At 43.3% G+C, this 21,409-nt stretch overlaps 1 protein-coding gene across 1 annotated transcript; it reads left to right on the top strand.

Moving 5' to 3' along the window:
• The first annotated feature begins 1,033 nt into the window (after window positions 1–1,033).
• Window positions 1,034–20,955, top strand: CANX (calnexin). The gene is made up of 16 exons (XM_054168316.1): window positions 1,034–1,092; window positions 3,133–3,217; window positions 9,228–9,413; window positions 9,844–9,917; window positions 10,390–10,448; window positions 10,788–10,929; window positions 12,184–12,265; window positions 13,599–13,791; window positions 14,635–14,824; window positions 15,567–15,680; window positions 16,145–16,301; window positions 16,619–16,834; window positions 17,205–17,324; window positions 17,426–17,561; window positions 17,702–17,790; window positions 18,405–20,955. The coding sequence occupies exons 3-16, from the start codon at window positions 9,231–9,233 to the stop codon at window positions 18,456–18,458; spliced, it is 1,809 nt and encodes a 602-aa protein (XP_054024291.1). The 5' UTR covers window positions 1,034–1,092; window positions 3,133–3,217; window positions 9,228–9,230; the 3' UTR covers window positions 18,459–20,955.
• The last annotated feature ends 454 nt before the right edge of the window (window positions 20,956–21,409 follow it).

Below are 21,409 nucleotides of genomic sequence, written 5' to 3'. Positions count from 1 at the left end.
ACAGTTATTTCTGCTTTCTCTGTACTTAGGTTCTGAGTTCTAGGGGTTGAGCATTTACAGAGTATTTCACCTCTTCAGAAATACATTGTTAATTTTGGAAATCCAGCATGGCTTAAAGCTCCTATTACACAAGGCCTTTAAATAAACGCCTGACTGAACAGCACTGCCATGATCTACGCACATTAGAGCATGCCAGTTCTCAAGAGTGTTCTTCACCCTCTGCTTGTACCTGAGCAAAAACCACCGGATATGCTGAATTTCCGAACAGGCAGGGAAATGTGAAAACCCCAAGGGCCTCAGGAATGAGAAAACAGACGCAGAGGTGACTGTGCTGTTTAATACTATCATGGTGCTCAAGCACTGGGACAGGCAGTGCCTCCCCGGACAGACTTCCTGGGTGAACGCCCCCCGGCACCTCCAGCTGCACGGGCAGACCCAGGGCTCCTCCGCTACGCGGGCTGAAGCAAGTCCACCCCCTGGGGCCTCGCCTCAAAGCCTGCAGCAGCAGTGGGACGAAAGCCCCCTTCAGCCCTTCCTCAGCACCGGGGCCGCTTGAGGCTCCGCCGTCACCGCGAAGAAAACGGCGTGAGCCGAAGGAGGAGAGATGACTGTGAAGCAGTGGAGGCGAGACCGTAAGGTAATAGTGAGAGGGACGCCGCCTTAAGCCCTCCCGCCGAGCAGCCGGCGGCCACACCGCCTTGTCAGCCACCGCAGCGCCCGGGGACCCAGACCCGCTGAATCCCCACCCACCTCTCAACGGCTCCCCTCAGTTAACCAATCACCCAGCACTTCCTGCAAGCCCACCAACCAATAACAGCGCTCCACGAAGGGCAGCGCCGTTGGGGCGTGTTTTGGGGCGGGCTGATCGCTGAGCGGCGGCGAAGTCAGCCAGTGAAAGCACGAAATGCGCGTCGGAGGGGGCGGGCGCGCATGCTTTCCGCCAATGAGAAAGGAGACGCGAGGTGGGCCGGGGGTGGGGCTGGCGCGCAGTAGATAGGCGGGTGGCGGCGCCGCTGGGTGCGCGCACACGTGACGGAGGTGAGGGCCGCGGAGGGGAGGCTGGGGGCGGCGGGGGCTGCAGCGCTGCGGAGGGTGAGTGCAGCTTTTCTCCCCTTTGCCGTCCAACTGAGGCAGCTTTGCGACCGTTGCGGTGGGAGAGTGAGGAGCAGGCCCACCCGCAGGGCATGCTGGGGGATTGGCGGGGTGAGGCGGCGGGGGGCAGTCCGGGGGATCTGGGCCTGCTGGGGAGCCCCGCGGCGGGCCGGGCTCGGTGGGGTGCTGCTCGGCCTCGAGTATGGTGGGCGGCGGGGACCCCCTGCGTGCGCCGTGGGTCGGGGAGGGCAGCGGGTACCCCGGAGGCAGGGGGAGGTGGGGACCCCCTGCAGCCGCTGCAAGAAGACGGCCGTGCCTGTGGAGGCCCTGCAGCTGGGGGCGGCCAGGGGCTATCGCAAGGCGCCGCCAGCGCCCGCTGGGCCCCTGTAGGCCTCTTTAAGGCCTGGTGAGGAGCGGCGGGTCTTCTAGTAAGTTCTGGGACCTCAGGGCTGGGCAGCGGCTTGTGGCATGGCCGCAACTGGAGCGGGACCGATGGGGTGCTTGGTTGCTCTCTTCCTTGATAGGGTGGGTCGAGGAGCGGCTTCTGAGGAGGAGGGAGGAGATGGGTATGGCTTGGTGTGTGATTTGGGGTTTGTCTGTGTGCCTGTTCTAATGTCGGCCGCTATCGTGTGGAAGTAGTCTTGAGCCACCTAAAAATGCTCGCCATGAGTAGGAAGCCCCGCAGAGCGGAGCTAAGGGAGGCGGTGGGTGGGAGAAACATAGCGTGCGGCCTGGTTGGGGTTGTGTGAGGGGAATTAGAAGCCTCTGGAAGGGGGAGGTGAAGTCACAGAACTGAGGGCCCAACAGGTGGGGAAGATGTGGTAATCGGACAGCGAGGGAGGCCAAAGGTGAAGTACAGACGAAGAGACTGCTGCAGCAAGGTCTGAGAATTTTGGGAACTTAAAACACATGCTTTGGTATTTACCACCCAGATATCATTGATGTTGAGTGTCTTCAAAATAACATATCATAGAGTCATAGGATAGTTCAGCTTGGAAAGGATCTCCAGAAGTCGTCTAATTCTACCCGTATGACACCTTGGTTCTCATTTTTAGGCTGAGGATGGCATGTGTGCTTTCAAAACAAAACCCCTCCTTGGAGTTAAAGCATGCACGGCCTACTGCTTTCTTGGCTGTGCTGCCTCTGAAGAGTGAACTTTCACAGACAGTTTTGTGGTTGAGAACTTTCTAGGCTGTAGAAAGAGAAATGCTGCAGGTGGTTTGGTTGTGAAGGAAAGCAGATGTCTGTTAATAGTAGCAATGGTAAAAGTCCAGACTTTATTAGTGTTAATGAAATTAATGCTGCAGTCTTTCTGTAGAGCAGTGTAGAAGACTCTCTGGAACTCTATGTAGAGTGGTCTCTTCTCCCAGGCAACCAGCACCAGAACAAGGGGACACAGTCTCAAGCTGCACCAGGGGAGGTTTAGACTCGAGGTGAGGAGAAAGTTCTTCACTGAGCGAGTCATTCGTCATTGGAATGTGCTGCCCAGGGAGGTGGTGGAGTCACTGTCCCAGGAGGTGTTCAAGAGGAGGGCTTGGTGCCATGGTCTAGTCATGAGGTCTGTGGAGACAGGTTGGACTCAATGATCCTTGGGGTCTCTTCCAACCTTAGTTATACTGTGATACTGTGAATGTTAGGTGTTAAGTACAGCCAACACACAGGTTTTATGAGACACATTTCCCACTGTGGTTTGGGTTGTGGCTAAAATATTTCAGGGAGATAATGAAACTATAATCATAAGATAAGAGATAAGATATTGCTTAAATACAGGTTGAAATATGTCAGTCTGGGTTCTGGACTTGAAGTCACTTCAAAACCTTTTCACAGTTGGTTTGGCCATGATTCATAGGCTTATCCAAACCCCTTAAAACTAGGAAAAGCTTTGGGGTAAACTTTGCTTATATTAAGTCTTAGTATTTCCAGTTTTAAAAATTAAGTAGTATGAAAGGAATGGTTGCACAATTCACAGCCAACATCACAAGCTGTGTAAGATGTAAACTGCTTCCTGGTATTAACTGCCCTCCTATTTCCTTGCCTTAGGAAGGGAAGCCTAATGCTAAAGAGTAAGAGAACTTACAGCTTCCGTTAGATTGCCCTCTCATTTGATGTGCTGCAGCACTTCCCTGTAAGTAGATGTATAAATGCTTTACTGAGCATATGCTCTGACTTGGTGCTTGGCCTTGTTTTTCACTGCCATCTCTGGCCTTTCAGTTTTCTGCCCCAAGTAGTAATCGTGATGACAGCCTGTTCTTGCTGGAATCAATTCTGTGGCAGGGCAAACTTGAACTGGTTTTTAAACATGATGGTCTGAAAGAACTTGGGGCACCTCCAGATCTCCCCCACCTAAAATCATTTCCCTTAGCAGACCATCTGTTTTATGGTCAAAAAGCCTTGCAGTTCTGTCTTTGCCCTCCAAGGACTTCCAGTTCTGTGGGGATGATCTCTTTGCTGACAAACAGTACATGGTGTTTTCTCCCTTACTTTTTCTACACTCTTGGACATTATTTTTAGGAACTGGCATATTTGAAATGCTTATTAAAAACAAGCTTTGTTGCTGTCCCCTTTCACACCTAATCTCTTGCCTCATTTGTACTCCTTACAACCCAAACAGAAGGCAGCTTTTTCTGTGGGGCTGTCGAGCTCTCCAGGAGAGGTTTGGTTAATCCTTTCCAGGAGAATTCCCTCAAATCTTGTGTAGCAGTCTGTGCAAGCCACCCTCTCATCTGTGGAAAAAAGAAGGGGGACAAACAAACTCTGTACAGAGTTCCTGCCACTGGTCTTTTGTAAACCAGGCAGTTCTGTTTAGCTGTATCTGCTGATCAAGTTATGACATTAAAAGCACAATCTCCACAGCACTGGAAGTTCTCTAGCTGCAAAATGAAGCATTTAAGGGGGTAAAGTGTTGGCTGCATCATAAAAATTGTTGCATGTAGAAGAACATAATTTGAATCTGTCCTTGGAAGGTTGGTGAGGTAATGTAATGGTTGATGATATTGTAGTGTTTGGCCACACAGTTGTTCAGCTTTGCCATAGTGTCAGTCTCCCAAGCGTGCCTTAAACCAGGTTGGTGCCTCAGAAAAGCACAGGTGATGGATGCACTTGAAATTGACGTTAAGCTGACTCTGCTGCCAACAGCTTTATTTCCTTTATCCTTGGCTACTTACATTCTGTCAGTACTTTCACTTGTCCTGCTACAGCTCCTTTTGCCTTTGCATGCTGGATTGGATTGGGGTATTGATTCAGGGTTAAAATAACACAGCAGAAGGATTTTGAGCCATCTTAAACCAGCTGCTAGTTCATCATGGGGCTGTGTAAACAGTTACCCTGGCACCACAGAGGAGCCAGGATGTGGAAGGTGGAGGGATTGTGAGATACAGACGAGATTTCCTTTGCTCTTCAGTCGTTCTGACTTTAAGAAGCCAGTGGACTAGCAAGTATGGTAGCTAAGCCTTTGTTCAGAAACCAGAATCTCATTTGAGAGGAAAAATAGGTATCTGTGTCTCAGCCTTTCTGTTCTTGTCTCCTTGCATTTCTGATGAATTTTCTTTTGTCTAAATTTTCCTTTCCTGATTCTTGCCTCGAATGACAGTGCATTGTGCTTGTTTTTACTGGTGTACTTCCACTGTAAGTATTACACTGCAATCCAGTATTTGGAACACAGGACTTTGCTAGCAAATTTTGCTCTTCCTATACTTAAGTCATTCATCTGTTACTTCAGATGCTGCTGGAGTAGAAACCACTGATACTCTTTCAGTGAAATTGAGGTGTAGTGCATACTAAGTGACTTCTAGTAAGACACATTTAATCTTACTGTTAATTCTTAAAGGGAAAAAAGGCAGTAAACTAGATAGCCAGTAGCAATTCAAGTGTAGTTATACATTCTGAAATATGCAGTGTTAAGGACTGGCTTGATGAACCACTCAATTAGATTAGTAACCAAGGAGATGATTAAACTGGTTTTGCAGGCTTTATTTGACCTGACAGCAAAGTTACCTTCTAAATAGTACATTCTGGAAGTGTGATAGCAAAGAAGTTACACATCCTTTGTGCAGGCCCTTCCACTGTCTGTCCATCCCCAGGACATGTATGTTGGAGAATGGTAGCAACTATCTGCTGTATGGGTCAAATGTTTCCAGTGTCAGGCCAAAAATGAGCCACCTTTCCCTTTTATTCCCAGTGTAAATAAAAACACATTTCTGAAGATGCATGACTTCTTGAAAGCCTTGAAATCCAAATGTAGCAATCACTTAGCCCTTCATTTTAAGAGTTCCACTCCTGTAGCAAGAAGCTGACCCTATCTCTAAACCTCATTCCAATCTGAGTTAGTTTTTACTTAGTAAAATTAAACTAGAAGTGTGGCTCTTGCAGGTGTCTATTTTCAGTGCTCTGCTATAGGCCCTGTAAATTCCAGGGGAAAATGCTTCAGTGTTTTGACATTCAGGTGAACAGTGCTTAAATATCAGCTGTAAGTGTTATGGAGAAAATGTGGGTTACACTGGAGTGGAGACTTTGCAAGCTCTCTCCTATTATGAAAGGGTTCCTTTGTTAAAGGCTTTTGGCAATTGCATGATCCAAAATATGCTAACTTTCAGAAATCTTACACAGTTAAACCTAAAGAAGGGAAGTGAAGGCAGAATCAGAAATGGCTGATGCTGATACTTACTTGGAAATAGGACACTTCAAAGGAGATATCTGATCATAACAGAGTGGGTGGCTGTGTCTGGAGGTTAGGCTGCATGGTAGGTGACTAATTGAACACCTGTAGTTGGTAGCAACTTCAAGCTCCACTGAAAAACTGGTTTATGCCTCTTGTATGGAATCTGAGGTTCTTGTCTCTCCTCCCCTCCCTTTTTATCTTTAGGAATAATCTAATTTACTAGAGCATAACCATGTTTATGTTGTGTCCCTAAGGACTGTGTGAAGTGAGGCTGAAATGTTCCCCTGTAGCAGAGCATCCATTATGGACAGAAGTAGCTTTTTAAATATTAAAAAAACCCTGTGTGCTTCATCTAAATAGCTCTTCTGAGAAAAGTGTCTCTTCCTATAATTGAGGTAGTTTGTGTGTTGTTGCAGATGAACAGAGTAAGGAGCTTGACAGGGCCACTGGCCATTGCAGGAGATGCTACCAGTCTGTATTTGAGGTGTACGAATGGTGGCTTGTGTTAAATTTGGGGACTGATTTAATATGTAGGAGGTGTTCTAAACAGCTTTCTGTGGGGATGTAAACCTGTAAATGCAGCTTGCCAATGGTTATAAAGAGATGAGGACATGAAACTGGATTAGCTTCTCTGTGATTTTAGCTTGCTTTTGGAGAGAAAAAGAAATTGTCTTGGGAGCTTAAACCAGTAGTATTTCTACCCTGGACTGGAGGGTCAGTGTGTCCTCATATTAAGACAGAGCATGAAGTGATAAATGCAGACCTGCATGATAGATGCCCATGGCTGTATCAGGAGCACAGATGTGCAGAGTGGCAGAGCTTCTGCCCTTTCTGTATGAGTCACTGGTTGAGTTGTTTAGTTTCACTGGGGTGCTTTATGGGAAGCGCTTCTGGAGCAGCCTGGCCTGTAGCATGAGGCTGTGCAGCTTTGCCACTTAGGTGCTAGAACTTGCCAAAGCCCATTGGCTTCTGACAAATACTTCCCAAGGGTTGTGGTTGGAGTGGGATTGTGAAGCAGGTAATTATTACATGTGGCACTGGTACTGGCATGAACATTAGGGGGATGATTTAATTCTTTCACCGGAACTATTGCTGGTTGGCTAGTGGTGAGGTTGCTTAAGGGATTACTTGCATGCTAAATCATTAATATCCTTTTCTCAGGCTGGGCAGGTGGTGTGCAGAAACTCCTTCCTCTTTGGAGAATTGAATTATTCTTAACCTTTCTGTATTTTAAGATTAATTTCCTCATAACTTTTCAAATCATGATGTGGTCATTCCATCTGAACAATATAGAATAGAATTAACCAGGTTGGAGGAGACCTTTGAGATCATCAAGTCCAACCTCTCACCCAACCCCATCTAATCAACTAAACCATGGCACCAAGCAGCCCATCCAGTCTCTTCCTAAACACCTCCAGTGATGGTGACTCCACCACCTCCCTGGGCAGCACATTCCAGTGGCCAATATATATAAGCTGAAAGAACTTAGAAAGCTGGGGGTAAAGTCTCCATGAATTTAGCTCTGCTAAAGTAGTATTTAGTGAGGCCCTCTTGGTAAGGTAAAATTAATCCCTTCTCATGGAAAGGTGGCTTTGTGCCAGCTCATCTGTAGTTGGCTTTAGTCACACAGGACACATCCAGAGCTCTAAAGATCACTTTTCCAAATGAGGTTTCCCATAGTTGTTTTCTGTGGTGTTTTGATGCTGGTGGGCATGAATCTATTCAGAGAACGTGCTATCTGTGCAAGAGGAACTTGAACTTTCCAAGGGTACCGATGTTTGCTTGACAGTTTCCATTACTTGGTTGTGTATTGTGGTTCCCACATTAGAGCTGTGAGGTGCTACAAGGCCTGTAGGTGTTTTCAATTTTGGCTGTGCACTGTGCATAAAGCAAACAAGCTTTGCTCATGTAACAACGTTTGAAAGTGTTTGTCAGCTCACATGGTGAATGGTGTCCTCTTGGCTCAGGGGTGTTTCAGTGCAGTTGCCTGAGCTGGGGGGAGGGAGTTGGGTTGTGAACATGCATTTAGACCATAATCCTCAAGGCCATCACTATTGTTAGAAAACTGGCTGCAGTTGCATGTTGCTGTAGTGACAAGCTGGACATGACCTCATCACAGGTCTTTAAAATACAATTTTATTGTAGCTATAAAACATCTCCTCTGTCATTAGAAGCAAGTTAAAGAATAATCTAAGAACAGGAGATCTGGTGTGCAGGGTAGGTTTAGGATATTGGATAGTGCTGATAAGCCTTTAAGACTGTGAATTTTTAGTTGCCTAAACATGCTTTGGGAGGTTGGAAGTTTGTTTTCTAGCATGATCTTGCACCCCTACAGGCACTGTTAACTCTGCTTGAATTACATTTGTAAGTCTCCAGGGCTGCAGCCTGAGGGAAGAGTGGAAGGGATGGAGGCATGTTTGGGTTTAGATTTGCTCTCAATAAAAGATGTCTGTTACAAGGGTGGTTGTGGAAAAAAAATTGGACTGTGATTCAGAGGAGGAAAGACAAGAAAGGGGCAGAGAGAAGTTGTTTATGTGGGGTTTTTGTGGGGGTGGGGTGGTAGAGCAAATAACTGAGCAAGCATGCTAGGAGTGTTGCCTTCTACATCAACCTAAAGGTGCAGTGATCTTACAGTTTTTCTGGCAAGAAAGTGAAATTGAAACCCATTTTACTTACAAGATCTGAGCTGTGGCTTGCCAAGGTTTACCATTTATTAGATGTGACAATGTGCTGGGCACCTTTTAAAATTAGTGTGGTGTTTTAGTTCTGTAAAGCCTCTGTTAACAGAGACTTTCCTTGGTCATCTTGTTAAATTGGTGATTGAAAGAGGAGAACCAGATCAACTGTTTATTAAATAGTAAGGAATTTTCTCTTAGGTCTATCTCAGTAGCCTTAACACCTGCCAGTAGTGTTAATGAGGGTTGGCAGCAATTCCAAAATAAAACCTGGGGAAGGGGACTGTTAAATATAAACACCAGTATCCCACACTTCAATGATTTTGGAGACAGAGGACTGATTACCTACCCCATAGATTGCTCTCTACTTGCTAGAACTAGCTGTTTGTATTTCATTCAGCTCCTGGACTGAATGGACATTTCAGTTTCTGCATCATGCATTTAAAGTCCTTAATAAGCAGGAAAGAGTTTTTCTGTTTAGGCTTTTGCAGGTGCACAGGTTGTGGTGTTGTGAACCTGTCTCTGCTGGTCAGCTCATGGGCTGTGGCCATGTAAGAGCAAAACTGATGCTTTCTGCAGCAGGATCTGCAGGGCTTGCACATGTGGTCCTCCACACACTTGTCTTGTGTTGAATACTTAACTTTCTGTTGTATTCCTCTCCAGTTTTTAGAGCTGTCTTAACCAGCCAGATGCAGTAAATGAGCTGTAAAGATAAATTTGCCCTTTTCTTTCAGTGGTATGACTGGGCACTTAAGTGCTTCACTCTGCATGCAGCTTGACCTCTCTGCTTTGTCTTTACTCAGATCATGGAGCTGAAATGGCTACTCTGTGTGACCCTGCTCGCTCTTGGGATGTTTGCTGTCCAGGCTCATGATGTGGATGATGACAGTGATGGTGATGTATTGGATATTGAGGATGACTTGGATGATGGCATTGAGGAGGTGGAAGAGTCAAAACCTGAAACAAGCACTCCTCCTCCAACTCCAAAGGTTTGGCATGGAAGTACTTTTAAAAACTGAGTTGCCTTTTGTGTTGTGGTTGATGCAAGTTTGGTTGGAGTTGTTTTCACTAACACTCGAGATATTGTTGAGATGCTATTAAAGATGCTAGCTGGGAATAGGGCTTGGAATTAAGCCCAGCTGCTTTGTTTCTATTCTGATGTGCCCCATGGACTTCTGAAAACTTAGGTCCACCCTTGAAATCTGTGGTGTGATTGTCATGAGTGATGTTTCTAGCTAGATCCAGACTATATCGAATGGCTTTACACAGGCAGCACTATTTAGGTAACTTCTGTATTTATGCTGCAAGGGTTTTAGGTAAGATGTGCTTGAGTGTGTAATGGGACTGTGAGCTGGGTATGTCTGTGCCTCTTTAGAGAATGTGCCTTGGAAGGTGCATAAATGCCTCTCTTCTCCATAGGTTACCTACAGGCCCCCAGTCCCAACTGGTGAGGTGTATTTTGCAGAGTCCTTTGATAAAGGAACTCTGGATGGGTGAGTATAATCTGAAGGATGATTCACTATATAGCAAGTAGTGTAAAATTTTGCTGAAAGGCAACACAACCCTCACTGGAGGCTGAGTTACTTGAAACTGAATCAGAGGCCAGTGATTGGCAAGGATTATAGCACTGAAGGTATGAGTGGCTGTTAAAGGGTCGAGCTAAGCTGCTATTTCCTCAAGTTCTTGTTAAGCCATATGCACAATGTTTTAATCCTTACCTGACTTTCCATTTTCTTCAGGTAATGTAAGGGTGTTAAAGTCTGTCTTTATTTTGTCCTTCCCAGCAGAGTAAGACACTGAGACCATGATGCTACTTTGGGGGTGGGAAGTGGCAAACGCAGAAAACTTTGCAGGCTTGGGAATAGAGCTCCTCAATACACTGAGGTGTAGTCATAGGACAGCAAGAGAATTTGTAGTGGAGGGGAGGGGGAAGTTTCTTTCAACTGTTGGATATCTGTCTTCTAGGTGGATCCTTTCCAGAGCGAAAAAAGATGATACGGATGATGAGATTGCAAAATACGATGGTGAGTCCAACCCAGGTTTTGGATGATAGATGCTTCTGATGTCTTTTATCATACCTGAACAAGAGGTGCAAGCCTTTATTTTCTTTCCTAGTTAAAATTGTATCCTCAGAAGAAAATGGGAGAAGTGTTTTATACCTTGCTAAGAATGTCAGGTATAGTTCTGGTTTAGACAAAATCCGCTTGGACATTTGAAGAGCATTTTTAGTACGGGTGTTATACCAGCAATCTGGTAAGCTACCCTGCAGGATCTTACTTCAGACTTGACTCTCTTGTTCAAAATTAGGAAAAACAAACTTGTCTTGAACAAGTTATGATAGTGCTTGGTTAATTTCTTTCCAGGTAAATGGGAAGTCCAAGACATGAAGGACACTAAGCTTCCAGGAGACAAAGGGCTTGTACTGGTAACCCGAGCCAAGCATCATGCAATTTCATCCAAACTTTCAAAGCCTTTTGTATTTGATACTAAACCCCTTATTATACAGTAAGTAAAGGATAAATTAGTGTTATGTTATTTCAAGGGTGACATGGTAGCAGGCTGAGGTTAATTCCAAAACTGACCTTTTGTTGACTGGGCTCTAGGTGACACAAGATACTGTAACCTATTATTACACTGTTTAAGAATAAAATAGCAGCCCATGTTCCCAAAGTGGGAAGGCAGGAACGCTGTGGGTCCCTCTGAAGCCTGAAAAGTGTGGTAGTCCGAGGGCTGAACCTGGTAACCTGTCTTGGGACTTCAATTCACTTGATGTAATTGTAGTAACAAGGTCAGGCAACTGACTTTTGTACTGCTAATTGTGAAAGTCCTTGTTTTGGAGAAAAGCTGTTCTGTATGTAGGTCAGTGCACTTCCTTATGCAGTAAACCATCCCTGTTTCCAAGGTGGAGTGGACAGAGTGGTAAAGATGCACTTGTTTCATTCTTTTGTGTTAGTCCATCTGTCATGGAAGATGAACAGCTTGATTAGCTCTGTTTGGCCACAAGTGATGTAGTAGAATCTACTTGTGTGTTAGGCTAGCAAGTTGAAGGGAAAAAAAGTCATTCAGTGAGAACAGCTGAATTGTAGATTATTGCCTACTCTATCAGTTTTAAACAAAGAGTAAGATAATTTGTATTTACAGAAGATAATGAATTGGTCACTTTGCTTTGCATGACTATTTAGTTTTGGCTCAAAATAAAAGGCTAAAAATAAATCCAAATGGTCGTTACACTAGCTGCTGGCATTGGGAGAAGATCAAGCGTTCTTACCCTATTCCTAACAGATGGGCTGCCTTTTTCTGCCTCCTTGCCATCCTAAATATACTGTTGTATGCTTATAACCCTAAAGGGGCTTCTCCTAGGATCCAGTTGTTGCTTGGGTAGTCTTGCAGATTGAGTTGTCGGTCTGCCATGGTAGTTGTGAGGAAAATAATTGGCTTGCTTAATCTCTTTTGCAGTGTCTTGTACATAGGAAAGCTTTTTCTTCCTGCTCTTTTACTTCTGGATCATAATACTCTAGACCAGTACTCAACTCTTTTAATCTTTTCTGTCAAGTTTCCTTGTTGCCCAGGTCCATGTGAATATTTGCTTAGTTCTTAGAGTGCAGCATGTATTTTTAATAATAGCTGAGCTCGTGATTTAAAGCAAACAAGAAAACCCCCACCCAGTCTCACTCTCAATTTGTACTTGAAAACTGTACTTGTGTAGTTTTTCCTCATGCATAATGTGTTCTCCACTTCTCTGTCCAAAACTAAAATTAGGTATGAAGTAAACTTCCAAAATGGAATAGAGTGTGGTGGGGCCTATGTGAAATTGCTTTCCAAAACCCCTGAACTGAACCTGGTGAGTAGAGCTGCTGCTTAGAGTACTAGCTGTGAAAGCAAAGGGTTTTTTCATTTTGTTTCTTCCTGAAGAAACCTCTTCAGTGATGGCAGTGGGATGTATTTTGGGCTTGATCCTCTAAAGACTTTTTACTCAGCAGTTTCTAGCTTCTTGAGTAAAAACTCTTGGAGTTTCCTAGTAGTTGAGCAGTTCTAGACCTTTGCTAAAATCTGAAATACTTTGGATTTCCCTAGATTCTAGGACCGAAGAGGAAGTATCTTGAGAGTACATCAAGAGAAACCTCCTTGGGAAGCTGTTGCCCAGAGGAAGAGACCATGTTGCATCTTCTAATGCAAATGACCAAAAATACACCTTGCATTAATCTTTGACCTGTGAACTCACTTGTGATTTACTGGGTATATTTTAAAAAGTTTTGAGGGTAGGCTGTTACAGCCTTGCATGTCAGCTGCACATGCCAGCTCTATAGAGCCACTTGCTTCAGAAATGTCTCTTGAATGTATTGTCTTAAAAGTGTGCTCAATGGGAAAGACCATGCTAGAGCTCCTAAGGATTCATTTTCTCTCCTCTCATTGATAAATCTACCCAAAATGGTTTAGCTTATTTGAACAATGCTTAACTGTTCAGTTACCTTGAATAGGCTTGTGTAGCCCATGAGTTTTCTGTAGCCATCTTCCTAAACTTTGTTACCCATCCTTTCCTTCTGCAGTCTCATTGGAGTTGTATGGTTAGCAGAGATTGCAAAGTACTCAAGTCAAAAAAGGACACTCAAATGACTACTTGATTGTCCAGCCAGTTTCATGTAGGCATTGAATTGTAAGAGAATACCAGCAAGAACAATGACATTTGCAGAGCTCAGTGGTGAGGTTATATCCAGCTAGCTCTCACATTGAGGCAGTGCACTAGTTAAGTGTCTAAATACAACTTGGCCTCACTTTTTAACGCTTCTTATCACTTTGTGTGAAAGAAACACACTGGACTGGAAAGAAAATCACTTGTTCATGATTATCAGTACCTGATATTTCTATATTGATAGCTTTTAAAGCTCTTTAATGCAGAGATATACTTAGTGTTAAGCAACAACAGAATGTTTAATTTTTGATAACACTTAAATAGTTGTTCCCATCTGGAATGGTGAGACCAAAGGTGCAAAATCAAGTAGGCTGGAATAATTCTGCTGTTTTCTCTAGAAGCTTGCATTCATCAAGCTGCAGTGTGGGTACTTCACTGGCTTGATATCCAGCCTGCAGAAGAGTTTCTAATGGAGCTCTTGTGCTAGGCAGTGATTGAAGTTGATTTGATTTTTGAAATAACAAGTTTTGCATTGCTTTTAAAGGATCAGTTCCATGACAAAACTCCATATACCATCATGTTTGGCCCTGACAAATGTGGGGAGGACTACAAACTGCACTTCATCTTCCGGCACAAAAACCCAAAGACCGGCAAATACGAGGAGAAGCACGCCAAGCGCCCGGATGCAGACCTGAAGACTTACTTCACTGACAAGAAGACTCATCTTTATACTCTGGGTATGGTGACTTAACTATGCTTGTTAGTAACTACTGCTGTGTGTTCTGAATCAAAAGCTTATAAAACGAGGCAGATGAACAAGTATGTGTCTACACACCATACAACTAAGAAGCACTTGAAAGCTCTGAATGCAAACGTTTGGCCTTTCTGTATGAAGGCTTACTTCTTCCTTGTAGAAAGCCTTGATTCATGTAGGAAAGGTTATGAGACCTTGAACAGAAGAGTTAAAGGAGGGCTTAATCTCAGAGCAATCATGAGCAACTTGATATGTAAAGTATATCCAAAATAATTATCAACATTTATAAACTTTTACCTGTTACCCTCTAGTAATTTGGGGCATACTGGGCTTTAGACCTAGAGGGATAGTCTTATTCTAGGTTTCCCTTGACTTCCTACCACCAGACAAACTCTTGTGGTTCTTGAAGTACAGTATATGCAGTCAGGTATACTTTCAGTGAGTACTTGGGAGGATCTCTAGCTCTAAAGAATGAGTAAATGAGCGAGATGAAAATCCTGTGAGTTGGTAGTAGAGAGTCTTTACTCTGGAGCAGTACTTGCTGTACCAAAGTCAGCTTGCTGTGGTAACTAGTAAGTCACTCTACAAGCTGCTTTTTGTGCTTTTAGCATATTTAAAAGTAGGATTCCTGCACTGAGCCTTCTTTCTTAGAAGGTGAGATGTGGTACATCTCTGCTGATTATACTTTGGTGTAAGGGGTTCTTAATTCTTTAAAACAGTTACTGAGTAAGTGGTAGTTTGGATTGCTGTACAGTGGGGTACATGATACTGTCTGGTGCGTGTTTTGTGTCGTATCTAATGGCAACATCAACTTTTTTCCTTACAGTGTTGAATCCTGATAATAGTTTTGAAATACTGGTTGATCAGAATGTTGTCAACAGTGGAAATTTGCTGAATGATATGTCTCCTCCTGTGAATCCACCCCGAGAGATTGAGGACCCCAATGACCAGAAGCCTGAGGACTGGGATGAGAGACCAAAAATCCCAGACCCAGATGCTATTAAACCGGATGACTGGTAAGATGTTAGAGGGTGGAACTGAGGGATGCCTTAGCCTGATTGCTTGCCCTTGATCAAGATCTTCCTCATAATATTTACAGAGGGTTTTGAGTCTTAGCCTTGTAATCAGAACACAACCAGTTTAGGCATCTGAGCAGCAGTTTGGTAGAGAAAGGCAGAGAGGATCCCTGTGCTCTGGTAATTAGTGTTTAGTGCTCTTGTTACTGTTCTGGCCACAGAAAGCTTTTACTTCAGTATCTGTGCTAGATGACGCCCTCATCCTTGATGAGATCAAAAGCTGAGCTGCAGAAGGTGTAACTGGGAGATGCTTGTAGTTGATTGTGTAATGCACAGTTATAAGTAACTGAAATGTGACATGTGACATCCTAAATCAAAACTGATAACTGGGTTTCTGTCTTTGAACCCGTGCCTTGTGATCCACAGACTCGATTTCAAGCTCAAATGTGTTTTTGCAGTGATCACTAAGATAAAAGATTTGCTGTAACATGCCCTTGCTAGGTTGGTTTTAAAAAATAACAAGTACCACCTTACAGTTGGCACCATGACTGTGCCACGAGGCAGACATGTAGGTAACGGATCACAAGGCAGTTCTCTCCTGAAAGGATGTTGTTAGGCTTACCCTATAAGAAGTGAAGCTGGTGGTCTGAATCAGTGGGCTCATGCAGTGTCTGTAGAATCATGCCTTGAGGTGAAGAACTTCTGTATGTTGTGGGTTAATACATGACATTCTTTTCTTAAGGGATGAGGATGCACCTGCGAAGATAGCAGATGAAAATGCTGTGAAACCAGAGGGCTGGCTGGATGATGAACCAGAATACGTAGCAGATCCTGATGCTGAGAAGCCTGAGGATTGGTAAGCTTACTGCCTGGTGTGAATGACAACATTGCACGGCTTTACAAGTATGAGAATATCCAGTTTGCTGGGGCTCACCAACAGAGTTGTTTGTTCAGACTAGCTTGCTTCCAAACTAGAGGTTATGAGCTCGTCTGAGGAGTCTTGTCTTGCATTCAGCCACTCACTTTTCAGCTCTTGTGTGATTGTAACCTGACCAGGACAGGGATAGACATCTTGCAGCTGTACCATGCTTGGGGTGGCAGGGGAGGTTGCCCAGGGACCAACTTTCATTGAGCTTCTGTGCTTCCAAGCTGCTTCTTGAAATGCTCATTCCTCCTACAGTGTCTTTATCTCTAGGCCTATGCTCTACAAAGTTTCAGTATTTCCATGTTATGTTAGGAATTCAGTGTTTACAGAAATCAGGCAGTGCTTGCTCTCTATGAAGGGAAGGGGCAGACTCTAAATGGAATTTCCCTTTCCAGGGATGAGGATATGGATGGCGAATGGGAGGCACCTCAGATTGCAAACCCTAAGTGTGAGACAGCCCCTGGCTGTGGTACCTGGCAAAGACCAATGATTGACAATCCAAACTACAAAGGCAAATGGAAGCCCCCTATGATTGATAATGTGAACTATCAGGTTGGTGTTTTCATTGCTTGAACTGCTGGCCAGTGCAGCCTTTTGTTTACAAAAAGCACATTTAGATTCAGCAGAGGTACTCAAGAGTACAAACACTGCTGTGACTCTGCAAGGTTTCACATGGACAGATTCAAAGTGCTTTCTTCCTTGGCCTCACTTATTTGTGGCGTAAATGAAAACTGATTCACGAAACGAGACGAGCTGCACCCATAGATAGTGGAATTCAGTGGGGTGGGTTGGTGTCTCTGTTCAAAATGGGGTGAGAACTAAAAGCTGTATTATAGCTGGTGAGACTAAATGCCTTTTGTCTATCTTAGGGTATATGGAAACCTAGGAAGATCCCAAACCCAGATTTCTTTGAGGACTTGGAACCTTTCAAGATGACTCCCTTCAGTGCTGTGGGACTTGAGTTATGGTCAATGACTTCTGACATCTTTTTTGACAACTTTATCATCTGTACTGAGAGAGCTGTGGCTGATGATTGGGCCAGTGATGGATGGGGACTGAAAAAGGCAGCTGATGGTGCTGCAGAGGTGAGTAATGAAGGTTTGATTGTGCATTTCTGACATTGTTGTTGTTCTTTCCTACAGTTATCAGTACAAACCTATATGTATCAAGGCGAGGGGTTATTCTAACCCAGACTGAAACCTCCATTCCTAATTATAATCTGGTAATGGTGGCTCTGGGTAGCAATGAGTACTCACTACTTTTCTGTGAGGTTTTTGCTCTTGACAATTGGACTCTGCTAACTTTAGCCTAATTATTAACTTGTGCAGGATGGCTTTAATGGTTTTGATGTATGTTTAAAGTCCCAAAAAGGCTGTATGAAAATTCTGTAGCATAAACTTATCTGCTGCAGCTTGCTGTATGGAATGAAATTTTACAGTTCTCTTTATCTTCCAGCCTGGTGTTGTGGGCCAGATGATGGCAGCTGCTGAAGAGCGTCCCTGGCTTTGGGTAGTCTACATCCTTACTGTGGCTTTGCCGGTGTTCCTTGTTGTCCTCTTCTGCTGTTCTGGGAAGGTACCTGTTTCCTTCTGTAACTTGTATAATGTTTAAAACAAGATTTCAGCACAATATGCCTATTACAAATAACTGCCTGATTTTGACCTGTGTGTGTTCAGAAACAGCCAAGTGCTGCAGAATACAAAAAGACTGATGCTCCTCAGCCTGATGTGATGGATGAGGACAAAGAGGAAGAAAGAGATAAAGGGGACAAGGAAGAGGAGGATGAGGAGGAAGCAAATGAGGAAAAGCTAGGTAGGTAACAGATAATTGTGAAAGAGTTTTGAGTTCTCTTTGACAGACTGAAACAGGAGGGTTGGCAGTCATGGAGTAAAGCTAATGGTGAAGTGAGGGGAAGTCAGAAGTGAGAATGAGAATTTTCTTCTTCTTCTTAGAAGAGAAGCAGAGAAGTGATGCTGATATAGGAAGTGCTAGTCAAGAGGAGGAAGAGGATGAGGATGAGGACAGGAAACCTGCATCAGAGGTAAGAATACTTAATCTTTGAGGAAAGTGTTGTGTGTGTTTTTCCTTAAGGCCTGCAGAACAAACCTTACTGAATGGTTAAAAGTTAACCTGACTCATGTGATACTCACCCTGGTGTCAGGACTTCGGAAAACTTAACCACCCTGCAGAATAGGAATTGCTCTGGCAAACTTCAGTAGAGGCTGGGCACCTTGCTAAAGGGACTGCTGTCGGCTCTGTGCTGTGGGAGGAGTGGGATTGTGTGGAACACATCATCTTAAGGCAAACATTCAGCTTTGTATTCAGTCAGGATGTGACTTCTTAACTGCTCCACACTGACATAATGGCTGACTTAAAAATGGGTGGGGTGTTGCTTGAAGTTAAAGGGGCTCTCACTGCAGAAGCTGTTGACCACTCAGCAAATAGTGTACATCACTGTAAAAACAGGAGGATTTGTTTGCCATGTTGGAAAGGAAGGGCAGTAACAGCAGTAGGTCCTTTTCACAAATGAAATGCTAACATTGAACAGAAAGTAGATTTTTTTTTTGCTGTAGGTTTGCTCATTTATTTTTTGGGGGGAGTGCTCTTAAATTTTCTTTGCTTACACAGATTATTTGATTTTTTTTTTTCTTGCAGGAGGAGGAAACTGTGAATAGATCACCCAGAAACAGAAAGCCAAGGAAAGATTGAAAACAAAGTCATAAGAACTTGATCTGATTTTTTTTTTTTCCTTTTTTTTTCCTTCAAATGTGGTTCTGGGAGAGGACCTTGGACACCTTACATTGAAACTTGGACAAACCTCAAGATTTTTCACCATCCACAGGTTCCAGTCACACTATCCAATGTAATGGAGTGTCTAGCAGTAAAATATTGGCAATTGTTTGTTTTAAAGAGCATCATTCCTGTAGAAAGAATGCATTTAATACAATGGGCTGTGGATTTTGGAATGTAACATAACTAACCTCTTCATTTTTGGTTTTAAATATCCTTTTCTGTTTTTAAGTAGATGAGTAGAACTTTTCCAGTCTCAGACCTTGGCTTAATTTAATATATTAATTAGTGGAAAAACTAGTCATCAATCTTGAAAGTGCTAGGTGATAAAAATGCAGTTTTATAACTAGTTTGTGTTGGTTTGTTTTTTTTTAAACAGCTCTGTAAATTCCTAAATGCACCAATGTCTTTATATCCCTTAATTTGGTAATTGCCTAAAGAAAAGTTGTCAACGGGTTTTTGACAACCCCTCTCTCCTCAGAGGATGTATAGGGAAACCAGTAGTGAAACTCTCAAATCAATCAAATTTCTTCTGAGGGGAGGGGAAAGAGGAAGAAGGGGTGGAGGAGGAGTGGGTTAGTCTATAGAGTATGCATCCTGTGCATGGCTAAAGCCCTGTTAAGTGTTGACACACGATCTAGAGTTTGGAGTGGGTCATCTTAATGTGGCATTTAATCCTGCAGATCTTGCAGACAATGAATTTGGGTTTTGATCTTTTTTGTAAAGCTAATGGGTTGTTTGGGATGGGGGTGGGGGTTAGACTACTTCCCCTTTTTCCTTCTGTTCAGCCACTGATGCTTTCCTTTCCCTGACTGCACAGCCTTTGCAGAGTGCAGCTCTGCCTCAGTTGCTGAAGTGCTTCATGTTCAGCTCACTGTCAAATTGTTTTTTTTTATAGCTAGGCCTACTCCTTTCCAGGGTCCAAACAGTGTCCCATATCCTCTCACTGTTATCACTGTATGTCTACTCATGTAGAAATGGGTGGAGGTAGTCAGGTAGACAAGTTAAACTGAGTATTTAAGGGGGGGAAGGGAACCTAAAGAGAAATAAAATGAACCAACCAAGATGTCAGTATTGTAAGCAGGGAAGGAGCATGTGAAGTATCTTAACTGGTATGTGAAACTGTTGAAGTCTTTTATCTGCTCTTCATGTAACAAATGCATCCTCAATTATATTGTGAATGTTAGGGAGTTCCAATTCCATCTGAATAAATTTTTTTGGAAGCGTTGAGTCTACCATATTATCCTGTTGCAAACACCTCTTTTGTGGAATGCAGGTCATCACTACAAGAGCATACCTCTGAGGGTGAAATCTATGTAACTCCATTACACTGTACCAAATATGTTGGCATTTGGATGTCTATATAGATGAAATTTTTTTTTTTGCCTTTTGTTTTAGAGTGAAATTAAATGTCCTGAAATTAACTCTTCTTGCACTGAATTTAAACACTCCAGTGTTGCTTGCTCATGCCATAGGTATAGCGTGGGGAATAATTCCCAGGGGTTGGGGAGGGATGAGTGTTCCAATTACCTTTGCAAACAATCTAACCCATTACTAAAAGACTTGGTTTGGGTTTGTTTTGGTTTTTTGGGTTGGTTGTTTTTTTGGGTTGGTTTTTTTGTAAAACACCTTTTGCTGCCTGTCTTTATGTTGTATCCTTTGGTTGTTGTGTTTGAAATACTAGTGATCACAAGTGCATAGCAGGATTTCTTGATCTTTCTGCAGTGTGCAAATAAACTATTGTAAGCAAGATACTGGAAGTAATTTCAGACTTCTGTTGGAAGCTATTGCATGTTTAGAATGCCTTTGCCTGTTGAACACCTGGTAAATACTGCTCCTTGTTGCAAAAATAGCTTATACTCTGACATGGAAGATGTCATAGCTTAAGCATTGCTACTAGCTTGTTCTCAGGACTGTATTTTTATCAAGGAGCAGCTGCTATTTATGACACTCAGTCCTTTGAGATGAAGTATATGTAAATGGTTTCAATTCATTTTGAGCACAACACAATCTATTAATCCAATGGTTTTTTTTAATCTTGATATGCAAGTTGCCTTAAATTCCCAAACAATTCATGTTCATACGAAGCATCAAAAGTGAACTTAAGATCTGCTACCAGCTTTTAAATAGTATTATATTAAAGCTAATTGTAAACTTACATTTGCTTCTGCTAAATCTCCTGAAAAGGTCTCCTGTCTGCATGTTATGGCTTTTCTTTTTTTTGATACCATAGTGTATGCTTCTTAAATAATCACTACAATAAATGAAGGCTTTCCAAAATGGATAGACAATTCCAAAGTTACTTTTTATCCTGTTTTCTGACTTGGGTTGGCTCAGTTTAACCTCACAATCACTCTTATCTTCAAAGTCCTGGTGAGAAAAAGAAAAATAGCTATCTGCTTATCCTGAGTGCTTCTAAATAAGTGAAGCTTTTTGTTTAATCCTCTAGCTCTGCCTGGTTATAACTTGTGAACTAGGTGGTAACTGTTAGTAATACTTGAAGGTGTATTTGGGCCTTTTGTGTCTGTGTACCCAAGAGTGGCAGCTTCTGAAAAGGGTGCTCTACTTAACATGCTGTGTCTGGAGATGTGGGTGGAAGGTTAGACTGAGATGGCAAATCAAACCAAAATGCTAGGGGAGTGGGTGCAGACAGGGTCTGAAACACAAGGCAGCAGACCTGCAGAAAATGGATTTTCCAGAGGTCATGCTCAATAAAGGGAGGTAGTGGAGATGCAGCTAACCAACTAGCCTGGTCCAGAAGTGTTGGTGGATGTGCCATCTAGCCTTTCTGGGCCTGGCTAATGGTGAATTAACCACAGCTTGAAGCTGTGACCCGTAAAATGCATTGTGAATGTCTGTGTTTTAAGATT

This window comes from Dryobates pubescens, chromosome 16 (assembly GCF_014839835.1).
Source record: "Dryobates pubescens isolate bDryPub1 chromosome 16, bDryPub1.pri, whole genome shotgun sequence".
In the NCBI taxonomy this organism is placed as follows: domain Eukaryota; kingdom Metazoa; phylum Chordata; class Aves; order Piciformes; family Picidae; genus Dryobates; species Dryobates pubescens.
The sequence above is the reverse complement of the archived record's forward strand: the minus strand, read 5'-3'. Positions and strand labels throughout refer to the sequence as shown.

Coding starts and splice junctions, on each gene's coding strand:
- CANX (XM_054168316.1), top strand. CDS start 9,231: ATGGAGCTGAAATGGCTACTCTGTGTGACCCTGCTCGCTCTTGGGATG. Junction 9,918..10,389: donor GATAAAGGAACTCTGGATGG/GTGAGTATAATC, acceptor TCTGTCTTCTAG/GTGGATCCTTTCCAGAGCGA. Junction 12,266..13,598: donor AAACCCCTGAACTGAACCTG/GTGAGTAGAGCT, acceptor TTGCTTTTAAAG/GATCAGTTCCATGACAAAAC.